A 17771-nucleotide genomic window follows, 5' to 3' on the forward strand; every position below is an offset into this window, starting at 1 on the left:
TTAAAAATTTCTGTACGTTGAATGATTCCTAAATTAATGTAATCGGCCAAAAAGAAATTAATGTTTATTCATCAATTTTACCGAATGTGTTAACTCGAGTCAACTTTCAAGTAACTTTTCAGTAATAATCGTTGGTCTACACATTTAATCCTCGGATGAGACTTTTTGTCTCGTAACGACTTAACTTTAATTTTCAGATCATCAAAAGAGAATTTTAAAAATATTAATAACCGTATCGTCCCGGTTAAAAAAAGAAATGGGAAATTACGATGCGTGGATCTTCGTCCACTTAACAACTGGGTAATAAAACAAAAATACACCTTTCCGGTTATCGAGAATTTTTTTACATAATTAGCGGGAAAAGATGTTCTGACACTTTTACATTTAAAAGAAAGCTTTCATTCTATCCCCCTACATTTGGAACACTCAAAGTACTCCTCTTTTGCTATACCGGATGGACAGTACGAATTCGTAAAATTGCCATTTGGGTATTTTGAAAGCCCAATAGAATTGCAAAAGCGTTTGTTGTACATTTTACAATCATTGATAAATTAAGGTAAAATATTAGTATATTAGACGACATTTTGATCCCAACCGAAATGGTTGATGAAAACTTAGAAATTTTTTCTTAATGTTTAAAAATTTTGGAACAATACGCTTTGGAAATTAATTATAACAATTCATTCAATGTCAATTCATGAAAAAAGAAATTTAATATTTAGGCTACATTATCTCGGGTGTGATTCATTTGCCCACTATCACTTACAGCAACCGATGCCTAGAGATTTTCCACTGGTCAAGCGTGTAAGTGGTCTATGGACAAGTGAACGGTGTGCAAGTAAAATACATCCCATTGTTTCTAACCAACATATTGCGACATATAGAGGTTGTAAAAAAAGTTTCCTGTTTCTCGGAACGTCCATGAAATATAAAAAATTTCTTGGCTTATCGCAAGTACTGAATTCAAAATGACAGCTGCTAAAAATCTCGAAGTATTTTATTTGTTAGGCTGGAAATTACAAAAAAAAAACAGAAAAATTTAATTTACCCAGCAGAGCTACACCGAAAAGACTCTAGAACATTATGGGATGAAGAACGTAAAATTATTTACAATATCATTACTGAAAGGTGAAATAAGCAAAACAACATTAAAATGCAATCTGTTTCCTTATAGAGAGACAGTTGGAAGCATGTTATTATATAGGGTGGCCAATTTTAAGAGGGCATCCCAAATATTTCCCTTGCATTTTACAAGAAAATGTTTCAGATAAAAGTTGTATGGTTTCGAGAGGGAAATAAGAAGGTACTATTGGTTTGACTTTGGATGGCATCGTCAACCTTAGGTCAGGGTCACATCGATTTCTTTAAATAAAACATACTATTTTTGATTCAAAAATCTAATAACTGGTGTCAAGAACTTTTCAAAACTTTACAAGAAAGTTTATTTTTGTTAGGTACTTTCCGAGTTTTAAGGCTTGAAAGCTACAGTGTACTGTAACTTTCAAGCGTCATAACTCGAAAAGTACTTAACGAAAATAAACTTTCTTGTAGGGTTTTGGAAAGCTCTCAAAATCAGTCGATTTTCTTGTATGCTACATTTTCTTGTAATCACAAGAAAATGCAATAAAAAATATAATTAGAGAATAAAACGTAGGAAATGCGAGTTAAACGCGGTAGTTGGTACGTCAATAATAATAGTACATATATTTTGCTATCAGTACATAAATATGAATACAAATATTGGATGCGTTTCGATTTCCCTTGAAGTCATTTTCAACAATGAAATTCCATTAAAATGAACGTTGTGACACGTGGTGGTTGCGTTGAATAAGAGAAACACACATTTTAAGTTCGACATGCGTTGTCTCCGACTCGAGAGCGAGAAATTGACACGCCGTGTAGTCGCTTTTTTGTGTACAAGAATTTACACATTATGGTCCATCAATGTTGACCACCAAGATGGACATATGAGCGATCATGCCGTAATCTGTGAACATAAATCCTCGGAAGTTATAAAATAAAAAATTCAGACAACTCACCAGCACTGTCAATTCAAGCCATTTTGTAAGATGTTGATGTCACATCGTAATAAATTAACACAGATTTAAAAAAAAGACGTCATCAATTCGGAAATAATAAAACTAATAAATATAAAAAATAGAGTGGCACAGAGATAGTCAATGTTTCCTCGTCAACCGCACGAACACAAATGAGCACAAAATAATAGCCGATATCAGAGAGGTCACAACCTGTCTAAGATCGCCGAGTAAGTATGATCGAGAAAGTCCGTGTCTATTTGTAAATTCAGACTCTCTCTCTGAGATCTGATATATAGCATCTCTAAAGTGAGCCGTTTGAAAATATTCTTTTCAACATCAAAAACTTGAACATTGTCCCGATCAAAATGGGATCATGACCTTAATGCAATCTATGGTCACTAATAACAGATTTAATTGACGTGTTTCTACAAATATGTTGGCGGTGTTCTAAGATTCTCGTGTTTAATTGTCTCCCCGTCTGGCTCACATAGGAAGCATTACAGTTATTGCACAATATTTTATACACGACGTTCTTTTTGGAGGTATCCTGGAGAGGGTCCTTATGGACTTTGATAAAAGTGCCGAGTTTGTTGAGATTGTAAAATGCCAATTCAGAGTCAGTATTATTTGTGATGCTCCTGAATTTATTAGACACTGAATCAATAAAGGGGATCGTAAACCAATTTTTTGTTTGTTCGGATTTAGAATTATTAGTGAAATTATCCTGTTGGGTATTTTGGTTATGAGTCAGATTTTTTAATCTTGTTTTTATAGTTTTAAAAATAAAATCTAACGGGTAGTCATTACTCAAAAGAATGTTCACTACTGACTCTAGATTGTTTGGGTGAAATTCAGGATGCGATAAAAAGAAGGCTCTATTAACCATGCGCATGATAACACCTCTTTTTTGTGAGAGCGGATGCTGAGACAAAATATACAGATATCTTTTTAAAAATGTAGGTTTGTGAAATCAGTCAAATTTAATCTCAGAAATTAAAATCGTAGTGTTTAAAAAATTAATTTTATCACCACCGACTTCAATAGTGAATTTTAACTTTGGATGAATCGCGTTAAAATTATTCATTAACGTATCAATGTACGGTGGCACCGCTGTGACAATGTCGTCTACGTATCGCTAATAAAAAGCTACAGGAAAATCAATTGTCTCGAGCATCTCACTCTCCAAATCCTGCATAACTAAATCGGCAATAATAGGCGATTAGGAGAACTCATAGGAGTCCCGAAATTTTGTTTGTAATATTGATTGTTAAATTTAAAAAAAGTCGAGTCAAGAAAAAATATGATGTTAGGATATCGGTGGTTCCCTAATTAAAGGGTATCGGTACTTTCCTAACATTGTATATTTTTTATTACATTTTTTTGTAGTCAATTTTGAGAGTTTTCTAAAATCCTATAAGAAAGTTTATTTTTGTTAAGTACTTTTTGAGTTATGACGTTTGAAAGTTACAGTACACTGTAGCTTTCAAGCCTCACAACTCGGAAAGTACTCAACGAAAATAAACTTTCTTGTAAAGTTTTGGAAAGCTCTTGCCACCAGTTAATAGATTTTGAAATCTTAAATAGTATGTTCTATTTTTTAAAAATTGATGTGACCTGACCTTGACCTGAGCTTGACGACGCCATACAAAGTCAAACCAATAGTACCTTCTTATGTCCCCCTCGAAGACATACAACTTTTGTCTGAAACATTTTCTTGGAAAATGCAAGGGAACGGAACTATTCGGGGTGCCCTCTTAAAATGGGACACCCTGTATACGTCTCTTCCAGAACAAGACCGGATATCTTATATGCGGTGAACTATAACAACAGGTATACAGAAAGTCATTTACAGGAAAACATTAACGATGTAAAACATATCTTGAAGTACTTCAGCAAAAACATAAAACAAGAAATTGTATATTGTAACAACAGACACGACGATATACTTGAGGCATATTGTGATGCGGTGACACGGAGACAAGACGTAATACCACAAGAAATGTCATCTTCTACGCAGGCGGAGCCATAACATGGTGCTCAAAGAAACAATCGATTATAGCACTTTCCAGTACTGAAGCGGAGTATGTGGCGGCAGCGAAATGCTGCAAGAAACTTTAAAAATCCTGTTTGAGAAATTACTAGATAAGAAAATTACAATAGAGCTTAATGTAGACAATCAGAGTGCGATGATGCTGATCACTAATGGAGTCTAATCATCATCACTAATGAAGATCAACAGACGGTTAAAACATATAGATGTAAAATACCGATTTGCACATGATCTTGTTAAACGGAAAATTATAAAATTATTGCCCAACTGACACGCAAATGGCAGACACTCTCACCAAACCGTTGAATAAGCAAAAGTTTGAAAAATATAAAAAGAATCTTGTGCAGTAGCTCCGTACTTGTCTCCGTGCAAAATTAAGAGAGTGTGTTGAAGGAAATAATTTTGCACAAGTTACAAGTTGATATCAAATCAGATCTCGCGGGCTTGTCGAAATAAAATAAGTAAATCGACTGCTGTCGATGAGATGGCGCGTTGACAAAATATTGGTGGGAGATAGGTGTGCGCGTAGATTGCCTGTTCTTTCTTTCGGGAACTTTTCTATCATCCAGACGAAATAAACGAGCGAGCGATGAAGCGTGCGAGCGAGCGGCGAACAAAGAGAGTAAACGACAGATATCACAACGAGAGAGCGGTGAACAGAGAGAGAGAGAGAGAGAGAGAGAGAGAGAGAGAGAGAGAGAGTAAGAGATAAGTACCATAGAATCTTTATTTAGTTATTATACAAATACAGAATAGCAATTAGCAATTAACTACAAAGTATCACAGCACGTGCACTGTAATTTCTAAATACTCAGAACAACAATGACACCACTCTTGCCAATCATAACGGTGGAATCTAAGTTTTGTATTGTTTATATCATTCTATATCAGTATTAAATCTTGAACATTAATAAAAAGTTCAAACACAGAAAATTATTTGATACCAGAAAGCACATTCACCGTTCCTAATAAATAAAATTTCTAGCAACATTGTATTTAAAAATTGCATAAATCGCAATTAGAACCCATCACATTTTTAGATTGCATATTATTGTATTATATAGTTCATGCGTTTGTAAATCGCGCCTTGTAGTTTGCTTAAAAATCAATTACTTTTGGTAAAGAGGGCATTAGTGCGTGCTAGAGTTTTTCTTTATTTTTGCAACAACAGTGTGTATGTATGTGCGTGCGTTAGAGAATGCGCTCTCTCTCTCTCTCTCTCTCTCTCGCGCGCGCGCGTGCGCGTGAGGAGAAGACGTGTCGAGAGTTGTTCTGTAAATGTAATAACTTTTGAGTGGTTTAAAGTGAGAAAAGACGTAAAATAAGTTGTTTGACTTACGCCGCCATAGACCGGGGATAGCTGTAAAAGTTATCTAGCCGGGATATGGCGATCTGTGAATGTGAGCAGTGAAATTATTGTTCGGGACATCGAAGTCTTACAAGACAGTAGACATTATACGTGGATACAATAGTGCTGTAATAGACGTGTGTAAGTGGATCACAGTGATGGATCGCTTATGCTTATATTAACGGTTTCGGCCGATAATTATCAGAATGGACGAGGAATATGCAGAATACCGATGCTTAGCATGTAGGAAGGCAATTAAGAGCAAAGTTGTTAAATGCAAAACTTGCCCGAATCTTTTTTACTCTCCAGGATGTGTAATTAAGCATAAAATTCCTGATAGAAACCAAGAGTACGTGCTGTGTAAAGGCCCATTTGAGGAATTTTTGATTAATATTAAGAAAGTACCAACACCGACAGGAAGAGATAGGACATCATCGACAGGATCTGTAGGGTCTACAAGAGTGGTTACAGCAATGAACAGTGGAAGTAAAGGGTCAGGTATTAATTAAAAAATAGATTGGATTATAAGAGCTGTAAAATAAAATAAAAGATGAAGCGGTGCGTAAAAATGAAATTAAAATAATGATTAAAGAAGTAATTCAAGAAGAATTAAGAAATGTCAAGAACTGGAAAACTTGAAGAAAATGATACAGGGAGCAGCATATGGATCAAAGAAAGGACCATAGAGAAGCTACAGTGAAGCAGTTAAAGAAAAGAAGAAAGAAAACGTTATAATTGTTAAACCAAAATTGCAACAGGAGAGTGAAGACACGAAAAAAATAATAAAAGAGAAGGTAGATATAAAAAATATGGCAATGGGAATAATGAAATTAAAGAAAGGAAGCAAAGGAGTAGTAATTATGGGTTGTGAAATTGGAGAAGAGGTGAAAAAATTGAAAGAGACAGTACAAGCTAAACTGAAAGAGAATTATAAAGTGCTGGAGTCGTCTCAATCAAAACCAAAAGTAAAAATTGTTAACATAAATTTAGAAGAGATGAACTTAAATGTTAATAAACTATAAATACGATTAAGAAGCAGACTAAAATAGATACAGATAAATGTGCGAATTGTGAAGAGAATGATTATAGAAAAGAGTAAAAATCAAAAAAGAGGAAATGAAGAAGGATCAATAATAATTGATGAAGGAAATAAAGAGACGCACGAGCTGATATTGAAGAAATCAAAACTAAATACAGGACGGAAGAACTGTCCTGTATTTAATCACGTCAGTGATCACGTCAGACATCAAAAGATGTTTTAAATGCTGGGGGTATTTCCACATTGCTAAAAATTGTACGAGAGAAGAAACATGCTGCAAATGCGCAGGGAATCATAGCTCGCGTGTTTGCACAACGACGGAAAGCAAATGTGTGAATTGTATGTTCAAAAATAATACATACAATCTAAAGATAAGTGACGAACATAAAGCCATCAGTCGAGAATGTCCGACTTTTAAGATCACGTTACAGGAAGAGAAGAGGAGAGCAGGTTGGGAGAATACAAAATAACAACTACCAATAAAAGAAGAAATAATTATGTATACAAATGCGCAAAGTTTATCAGTGCATATAGACAAATTTCAGCATCAGGTTATGAAGAGGATAAATCCTGTGATGATAGCGGTGTCGGAGACCAGGCTGATTAGTGAGATAAAAGACAGTGAAGTAAATGTGCCGGGTTACATTGTAGTTAGATGTGATGGCGAAAATAGGAACACAGGAGTTATTATGCAGATAAGAGACGATATTAGATATGAAGTAGTATTAATAAAAAAGTTAGAATCAAATTGCTGGTGTGCTGCGATAGAAATGAAAGAAAAACTTTATAAAGGAGTGATAATGATAATATATCACTCACCAAGCGCATCGCACGGGGATTTCATGAGATTTTGTGAGAATATAGTAGAGAAGTTAATAATAAAGGGAGAATGCATGGTAATAGGAAATTTTAATATAGATCTTATAACGGACTTGTTTTATGCAAAGAAATTGCAAGAGACAATGTTAATCTTGGGTATGAAACAGTATGTGAACAAACCGACGAGAGTTACGAAAGACAGTCAGACAATTATAGATTTAATTTTCTCTAAGAATAATACAATAGTACAAGTAATTCATGAACCTAAGATTACGGACCATGCATGGTTGAAAGTAGAATGTGAGTAAAATTGAAAGTAAATACAGGGAATTTAGCGCTAGAAAAGAGTTCAATAAAGTTGAATTTGTTATATTAATAAAAAACAAATTACAGGAAAGTCAGGGATGGCAATGTGAATGTATGGGTGTGAGTAAAAGAACGAAAAAATTTGTTAACAATATAGTAGATGCGTTAAATGTAATGGCACCGAAGAAAAAGTTTAGGATTCCAAAAGTATGGGAGGGGAAAAAATGGTTCTCAGATGAGATAAGAGAGGCTACGGATAGAAGGGATAAGACATACAGGAAAGCATTGTATAACAATACCAAACAAAATTGGTCACAGTATAAAATTGAAAGAAATGGAGTACTAAAATTAATCAGGGAAAAAAAGAAAGAATATTACGAAAGTATGATAGATTTTAATAAAGAAAATCCTACGACTATATGGAGAACCTTGAAAAAAGTAATTAGTGGCAAACCAATAATTATAAAGGAAGTAGGAAGTATAAATTTTGAGATTTTAGGCGATACTGAACAGTGCAATATAGCCGATAAATTTAATTTATATTATATACAAAGTATTAATAGTATAGTAAACTCTATAAAGGTAGATAGACCCGGCAGTGATATAATTGAATTTTGGATGAATATAAATAAGAAAACTATACTATCGAGAACAAAGGAATTATGGCAAGTTTTGAGGTTGTTACACTAGAGCAGTTAGAAGAAATAGTTATGGATTACCAAAAAAGAAAGGTACGGAAGAGGGAATAACTAGTGATATATTGAAGGTAGTTTTTTCTGTAATAAAAGAAGAATTTGCGATTTTAATAAATAATTCTTTAAGAGAAGGTCACTGTCCGGAAGGTTGGAAAACCTCTACTATAATACCGATCCCAAAGATAGATAAAGCCAAAAAAGCGAGCGAATATAGGCCTATTAATATGTTACCAATATATGAAAAAATGCTAGAATTAGTAGTAAAAGAACAACTTGAAATATATTTGGAATCAAACGGTATTATAACAAAGCATCAGGCGGGATTTAGAAAATATTATTCGTGTGAAACAGCGATTCAATCATAGACGAATGCAAATTAATAGTGAGCAAAGGAAAAATAGTAGAAGTTATCTTCATGGATTTTAAGAGAGCATTTGAAACAATAGATAGAGAAAGATTGTTAGAAAAAATGTATCAATACGGAATTAGAGGAATGACCTTAGAGTGCCGAGTGGTTCAAATCATACTTAAATAATAGGAAACAACAGGTACGATTCAATCAGATATGGTCTAAATTATTGCCTACAGAATATGGAGTGCCACAAGGTTCAGTACTAGGACCTTTGCTATTTATAATGTATATAAATAATATAATTGAAGTCTGTCCAGAAGGGTGCAATATAAAAATGTTTGCAGATGACACGCTTATATATGTAAGTGAAAAAAGTAGTATGGATGTAGAAATAAAAATGAATATGGCTTTTAATGTAATTGAACGTTGGATGAATATAAATAAGTTAAAAATGAACGCAGATAAAACAAAATATAGTTAGAAATATTAGAAAAGAATTAAGAGGTAATACTGCCGTGAAGTGTCTGGATGGAATCAAAATAGAACGGGTACCATGAAATATTTAGGTATAATACTAGACGATAAACTTAGATTTCAGGATCACTGCGATTATATACTTAGGAAAATAGGGAAAAAGACTAGCTTTTTAAATAGAATAGGTAATTTTGTATCAGCATATACTAAATGTATTGTGTATAAGTCCATCATAGCATCTCATTTCGAGTACTGTGCCACTTTATTAGTTGAGATAGGTGAAACGCAATTGAAAAAATTCAGATAACTCAAAACCGTGCCATTAGAATAATTCTACAGTGCAATAGATTTACCAAAATTGAATACATGCCTTACAGTTCATGTCTGTAAGGCAACGGTTATGTTATAACGTTAATGTATTTATTTTTAAAATATTAAATGGCATGGCTTCGGAGGCGTTAAACAATAAAATAGAGATAGTAGGAGGAGAATGCGGTAGTCAAAGGAAGCAGACAGGAAACTTAGTAGCAACTTTCCGTAAAACTAGAAGTACTCAAAAAAGCTTTTTTTATGAAAGTATAAAAATGTATAATTTGTTACCCACTATGATAAAGCAATGTAGAGAATTAATAGCGTTTAAGAGATTGTTAAAAGAATATATATATCAGTTAATGTTAATATATAGTTAATGTACGAGTATGTATAATAATTGTGTACAAGAAATATCTGTAAAAGCTAAAATAAAGGTCAATCAATCAATCAATCAATCTCTCTTTCTCTCTCTCTCTCTCTCTCTTTCTCTCTCTCTCTCTCTCTCCCTCTCCATAGACGGATTCACGTCGTCTAACCTTGGTAAATTAAGTAATAAAAATTAAATAATATTGAGAATATTTTTTTGGAGAATGTTTTATTTGACCCGAGACAGTACATAACATATTGAAATACATTATGCTTCAGTTTTCTTTGATTACTAGAATATCGTGAACAAGGAGAACACAGATGATCTAGGTTGCGTTCGGGAATACACACCGAGTGCTTCCGAGTATCATTTTATTCTTGTTTAGCATTCAGTGATCAAAAAGATAAAACAACACTCCAAGGCACTCGGTGTGTATTCCCGAACGCAGTCCTAATGGTAATATGTGTAGCAATCTTTACGTAAATCACTCTATAGTAACCATTAATAGTTAATTGACCATGTGTCTGTGACCATGTGTCTTGTAAATTGTAATTATCACTATAATTATTACTAACTCAAATATACTGAGGATGGTCTAAACTATAAGACCAAAATGTTAACGTTGCTAATTTTGTTAAATAATATAATATAATATAATATGTATAATATTATATAATATTACACAAAAATAAACAGAATTTGCTCTATATTGGTATTACCTTTATATATTTAATTTTCTAAGTCCACCGCTGTTAGATATTTATTATTTTTATATAATTTTACATATTCTTCTACAGTGCATACGTATATTGATATACTTTCACTTATCATAATTGTTGATTATATTTTTATTTTTTAATTTTTCAGGTCCCATTGCCAATAAATTAGAACAAGACTTTAGTAGACTTATGTCCAATGGCAAACTTGAAGCTCCCAGTTTATACATACCCGGATACATACCAACAAAAAGAAAAAGTACATTAGGATATCGACAATGCGGCGTACGGGATCTGGACGACAAAAGTAATTTTATTGAATTTATATAGTAAATAAATAACATTGCAGTTAAATGGTAACTTGAACAATTATTGTTTCTCAATTAATAATTGTAATTAATATTATGATCAATATTTGTTACAGACTTCAACATCCACCGTAGCGCATCTATCTCATTGATATCAGATATATTCCTAGCATTTCTAGTAATAGTAAATAAAATAATATAACTTTTTATATTAAGTCAAATATATATAATCATTGTATGTATAATATATTTGTATTGTGTGTGTGTGTGTGTGTGTATGGTATATAGAATGTAAAAAATTAATGCTGGAGTAAAAAGATTACCAATCACGGCTTTAGTATTGCTTATATACGTGTACTTTTTCCTTTCTGTAAGATTTTTATACATCTTATCAGTCGGCACTTTAGTTAAGTAACAAACATTTTTGACACTGAATGAAGGAAATAGATATTAAGCAAAATCTTAGTTCTTTCTCAATGTTTAAGAAACTTAATATTGTTACGTCCGTCGGTTACACAAACACTCTCGCGCGCTCTCACACAAAAGGCACTCGCGTGCGATAAATAATAAAGCAGAATCTTTGAAAAACTCCAACGTTTATTCTACACGTCTATCACCAAAACAAGGCTTCAGACCTCAACAACACGAACATCGCCACTCATAGACAAAAGACGTTTATAACATAATACACCCCTATACCGGGCGTAACACTATTATATCTCCTTACAAAAAATTTAAATTAATTTTTTTGCTAACACTTTTAGTTTCACAATTTGACAACCTTTCAAGACAGATTCATCTAATACAACATTTTCATTATTATTAATTTTTTCTTCTTTGTCTTGCATCTTGTTTGAGGCGTTTTTAATATTGTTGTTCAGTAAGAATATTTTCTTTCCATTGTCTATACATTATATTACATACGTAAATTCAAACTTTCAATTAGCAATAACGTAACGTTATGATGTCACAAGTTCAATAAGTCCACTGTTCAGAAATGGTAATGATGATAACTTTATATTCTATGTTATAATTGAGATATTACATAATTATACAAGCTATTAATGTTTCTTCTTTCTAATACCAAAAAATAATTATTGTGTAATCTAAAAATCAAACATTTTTGATATAAAATATGTTAAATTATAAATTTAATTTTAAATATGTTAAGTTGGTAGTAGTCCTTTTTGTCTTATTCCTTTCTATGTTAAATAGAGGAGTTGCTTCTCTTACCACATGTCCTTCGTGAAAAATAAAAAACTCTTTAATATATGACAGTTGCTGATCTTAAACATGAGCCATGTCTGCTATTGGTGTCTAACTAGATTTTCTTAATTAACAAATTATTTTAACTTCTTAAATATTCATTGGATGTCAATTATTTAATAACATTATTATTATATAAAATCTTCAAAGAATTATAAACTTTATTTTAAAAAATAAAAAAATGTATTTCTCCCCAGTTTGCTCCATGGGAAGAATAAGACGAGGTATCCCCGCAGGCAAGATAGGATATACTTTAAAAGTATATTATAATTTAATATTAATATCGCAATTGAAAAAATGAGAGATAAAATCAAAAGAAAATTGCAAAAAAATATAAATTATCGTCTAACTTAATAACTCAACTGTCACTTTGCTAGCTTATGGGTAATTTGTAACGCCACATCTAATGCATATGCTTAATTGTAATTCCTGTATTTGAATTTCGCGGTACAGAGGATACCTGCTTTATCTCACCATCTTGTTTCTTGCCCTACCTCTTCCCTTAATAGATTTCATAAAAAAAAAAAAAAAATAATAATAATAATTTTCTTATATATAGGATGCAAAGTATGGATGAAAAGTTCATGCACTAAATTAAATAAAAATTTAATTTTAATTATTCTGCAACGAAAACGTGGTCAAAGTATTTTTCCTCTGACTGAGTGTACTTGGCCCAATGCTTCTTCCTTCGTTGAAAACAGTACTGCAACTTCTGAAGGTTCTTCAGGAGTCTCGTTGTTTCATGTTTGATGCTCTCCACATCGTTAAAATGTATACTCTGCATCGTTTTCACTTTAAGAAACAAAAAACATCGCAGGGGACGATTAGGGAGAGTTATCCATGATAATCATGTGATTTTTTGCAAAAAACTTGTGAATAATGAGCGCCGAGTGTGAGAACGCATGAGAATCATTTAAATCTTTTTTTAAAATTATTTGAACACTATTTTTACCAATTCCCAGCTCAATAGCGATTTAAATATAACGATCTAACATTATCAAATCGTAAATACGTTAAGGGGAGAATTCGGATTTTTGATTCAAAACATAGTAAAATTTAGGAATTTTTTTTTCATAAACTAACTATTCAATTAATTTGAAATTTGCATCATGTTTTTATTAATTTTTTAAAAACATATAGCTTTTTTTGTTAATTTTTAGTTATAAATAGAAAAGTTATATATGATTGAATATTATGCTGCATAAAGTTCTTCATCTACTGGTGTGCACGTTATTGATCTTTCAGATAATTTGAAACAGAAAAACAAAACGGCGTTTACTTTATACACCTGTAGTTTCAGTTGTAACAACCTGTGTTTGTCCGAGCACGGACGAGCTCAGGAAAGCCAGGGCTCGAAGAGAGGTTGCCGGGTAAATTAAATCTGAGATCAGGCGTGCGTAAGAACAGATAAAATTTTATTATAGGAAATAAAAATACTACATACAAGCATACGCGGTATTTATATGAACGGCGGTGTGACCTAAAACTAGAGAAACGCGGTATGTACAAGGACGGGTATTTACAGTGCTCGGTTTCTTTCTTCTCGGCTCGCGACCGGTGCGAGAGAACTGCGCGGTAGCGTTGTCTTTGTCGCGCTCGCGGAGTCTGCGCGGTGTTTACTTCCTCGTGGTTTCGTGGCCCACGGTGCGTGCGGACGGGGACGCTGTTCGGACGGCGCGCCGGTGTTCCCGGAATTCGATCTCGCGACAGGTGCTCTTCGGAATTCCCTTAGTAGGAAATGCCCGCTCGTACGCCGGTGCCGGCTGCCTCGAGATCTTTCGATGGAGGCAAAGATCACTCTACCCCCGGGGAGGCAGTCGTCACCGCGGACTCTGGGTTGGAGACGGATTTCGGCGGAATCGTCGAGATCTCTCGACAGTGGCAGAGCTCGCTCTACCGCTCGGATTCCACGGGTACTAGGAAGACGGAATCGAAAATTGCTGAGATCTCTCAACGGTGACAGAGCTCGCTCTACCACACGGATTTCCTTTGGTCTGGCTCGGAGGCTGGACCGGGAAAGAGTCGGTCTCTCTATGAGATCGTCCGCCTTTTATACCCTGATCTCGGAAGGTCGGGGATGCTCGGGTGGAGTTCGGTTCTTTTCGGAATACAGCATCCCCGCTGCTCTGAGATCGGTCGGTATTGCGCTCTCGCTTGCGCGTACGCCTTTTTGTTGTTCCAACGCCAGGAGCGTGCGGCTTAATGCGCGTGCGCGCGGAGTTCGTACGATTAACGGCGCGTTTGCTGGACCGTTCGCGCACGCGTGTCTGAGGCGTTTATCGGCGCATAGCGCCTGTTTGCCTGTCCGGCGGGTGTTCGGCCGGACAGGGGGGCGGTTCGTGGCCCCAGGAGGAACGGTGCGGAGGTGCATCGTTACACAGTTTAGTGAACAAGAATTAAAACAAAAATTATTGCAAAAGTTATTAATTTTCAAATCAAAATTATTGTTTTTACTATAAAAATTCGTCCATTTTTATTATGTAAAAAAAGTATGTAACCTATCAATATTCTGGTTCATCAAACGATAAAGTAATGTTTACTGAACATGCAGGCTAAATTTGAAGATTTAGTAGTTATAAAAATATCATGCCCTCCCCTCCCCCCCCGCCGCAAAAATGCTGTTTCGAGAAAACAGCATTTAAAGTGTTAAGTTTAATTTATCAAATATTCCAGAGTCATATAGCAGTTCTTCCTCTTCTTCGTGGGATTGATTTGTTTGTTTTTTCGTTCTATCCGAACTTCTTTTGGGGCCTTGAGGCTTCGTCGCAATAATCTTTCAAGCTGGCATTGATTTCGCTCTTTGAAATATATTTTGACTTTTTTTTCTATAATTATTCCTTTTTTTGTCATAGTTTTTAAGACAGCATAAAAAACTTCATTAAAAGTTTTGGTTGCTAAATAAACCGCAATTTAAATTATTTCTGATTCACAATGAAGGTATTTAGTCACGAATTGCAGTAGAGTGAAAACTTGTTACTATTTTGAGTTTCACCCAATCATCTTTTTAACAATTCCCTTGATAAATCTTTGAAAATTGATTTTATGGCTTGCTGGACATGTTCATGTAGTGGCGGTTCATGATCAAATTCATTAATAACTGCATTCGGGTCAATTAAGACTGACTCATAACTTCGGAGATTTTACGAATTTTGAAATAAAATTTTCTGGAAACATTCTTGAGATGTTAAACTAAAATATTCCGTAAAAATAAAAAAATCAATATTTTTGACTCGAAAAATCGAACTCCCACCTTAAATATTTTCATCAACACATAATATTGAAAGGCAACCCTTTCGTGTCGAGTCATCATTGACGCTTTTTCCTAAACCGTCCATCTATTTGTACACAGTTTCAGTTTTCATGGCAGACTCTCATAAATAGTTTTTAACAAAAATTTCTCGCTCGTTTTTACCGATTTTCATGAAAAATTTGATGTTGATTCTTGCTCTGTTAAAATATTTTGCTTTATTTGGATTGTGCAAAAAATTGCACTCAAAAATTGTAGTTTTGTAAATTAATAATCTTTTCATCCAAGTTTTAAATTCAAAAAGATTGTGAAGTTATATAATTGCAACAAGTTTTCTTTTATCTTTTTTGGACGAGGAGGTAACCACTCGAAAAATAAGTGTACACCAACCTTCGGATTTCAAGACTTTACTGACTTCACCGGACTACATGGACTTCATCGGATTACACCGAACTTTACCGAACTTCATCGGACTTCGCAGATTTCATGGACTTTATCGGACTATGTTGGACTTTATCGAACTACATTGGACTTCATCGGACTTTGTGAACTTCGGACTTCATCGGATTACAACGGACTTCGCTGGACATTGCCGGACATCAGCAAACTTTATCGAACTTTAAAGAATTCAACGGACTTCTAGTGGATTGTACACCGGAATTCAAGAGTGATTACCTCCTTGTTTTTGGATTTATTTAAATATTTTCAAAGTTTATCTAGTAAAGGACCCCGCACAAATCTTATGGAAAATGGGTCCCGGTAGATTTGATTGAAACTTTGGAAATTTGTAGTTTACATGGTTTTGATAAAAAACTCTCATTGCCCCAACTTGATGCATAGAGTCGTTTGGGTCCTAGGAACAGTTGAAAGTAGGAAATAGGCGATTGCGTGTAGGAAATCACTTGATAATGCCTCCCTGTCCTATCCCCTACCCACTCCTCTTTCTCTCATTTTCTCTCCCCTTCCCTTTTCCGTGTATGTGGGTGTGTGTGCCTGCGCGCGCGTGCGTTACAGCAGAGATGAGAACCCTACCATTCGTCACTTCTGTAGTATTTTATGACTCCAAACCCTCTTTGCTGTATGCGTATGAATGTGTGTGTGTGTGTGTGTGTGTGCGCGCGCGCGCGTGCGTGTGTGTGTGTAGGGGGGGGAGGTACAACAATAAACTAATGTTTAAACATAAATAACATTTATTATATTATCTTCTTGCTGTAGCTTATTTGCTGCATCGCAAACAGTATAAAGGAGTATCAATGAAGAGTACCGAACATGTTTGTGTCGTACGTATCCAATAAACCATAACACACTCGCTATGTGTGCACATGTCTCCAGAATTTTATTTGCAAATGCAATAGTAACCTCGGATGTGAGGACCATACTGAACATCCATTCCATCATCTATATCATGATCGTCTGTCGACCCAAAATCAACCTGGTTAATAAAAGTTAGAATATATTCTCGATTTCGCAATGCAACGAAATATCAATTATGGATATCATATCGATCGACAAACGATCATGATATAAACGATCGAATGGATGTTCAGGACGGTCCTCACATCCAAGGTTATTACTGCACTTGCAAATCCGGTGTTCAAACTCTAGGTACATACATAGCGAATGTTTTATGGTTTATTGAAAACGCAATGAAACGAACATGTTCGGTACCCGACATTAAGGTTTCTTTATACTATTTGCGGTGCAACGAATAGGCCACCGCAAGAAAATCCTGATAATATACCAAATGTTATTGATGTTTGAACATTAGTTCAATGTTCTATTCTCCCTCCCCTACACACACACACACACACACACACACACACACACATACACACACATTTGCACGCACACAACAAAGAGGCTTTGGAATTGTAAAATACTGCGGAAATGAACCGTACGGTACTCATCTCTGCTGTAATGCACGCACGTACGTACGCACACACACATACACATGGGGAGAAAGAAAGGGGAGAGAAAAAGAGAGAAAAAGGTGTAGGGAGAGGATAAGAGAGAGAAGCATTATTAGGTAATTTCCTACACAGTCGCCTATTTCTTACTTTTAACTGTCCCTAGAGCCCAAACGGCTCAATGCATCAAGTTGGAGTAATTCATCAGGATCTGTAAACAACAATCGTAAACTACAAATTTTCAAAGTTTTATTTAAGGGGGGAACCTCGTTTAAAATCGATTCTTTATGTTCTTTTTTGCTGAAATTGTTAGGAAATTATCTCAAAAATATGAAAAAGACATTAGAAAGTTATAAGAGACTTCCTTTTGTGTTAATTCAAAGAAAGGTGAGTCGGCCGGAACGCGTAGGTATACAAGCATCTGTTGAGCGCTTGGTTTTTCAGTCCCTTTCTATTGTATATCTTTAAAACAAGTTTAGCAAGGGGAAAGGGAAAATATTATTACAGTTATACTCAGAATGCCAAT

At 34.5% G+C, this 17771-nt stretch overlaps 1 protein-coding gene across 2 annotated transcripts in view; it reads left to right on the forward strand.

Moving 5' to 3' along the window:
• LOC105197011 overlaps positions 1-11162 on the forward strand; it is a 255685-nt gene extending 244523 nt beyond the window's left edge. For both annotated transcript variants that reach the window (XM_039447795.1, XM_039447796.1), the window contains 2 exons: positions 10669-10824; positions 10942-11162. In XM_039447795.1, coding sequence (XP_039303729.1) covers positions 10669-10824; positions 10942-11027 — 242 coding nt within the window. In that variant the 3' untranslated portion in view covers positions 11028-11162. The remainder of the gene's footprint in view (positions 1-10668; positions 10825-10941) is intronic.
• Positions 11163-17771: the final 6609 nt, after the last annotated feature.

This window comes from Solenopsis invicta, chromosome 4 (assembly GCF_016802725.1).
Source record: "Solenopsis invicta isolate M01_SB chromosome 4, UNIL_Sinv_3.0, whole genome shotgun sequence".
In the NCBI taxonomy this organism is placed as follows: domain Eukaryota; kingdom Metazoa; phylum Arthropoda; class Insecta; order Hymenoptera; family Formicidae; genus Solenopsis; species Solenopsis invicta.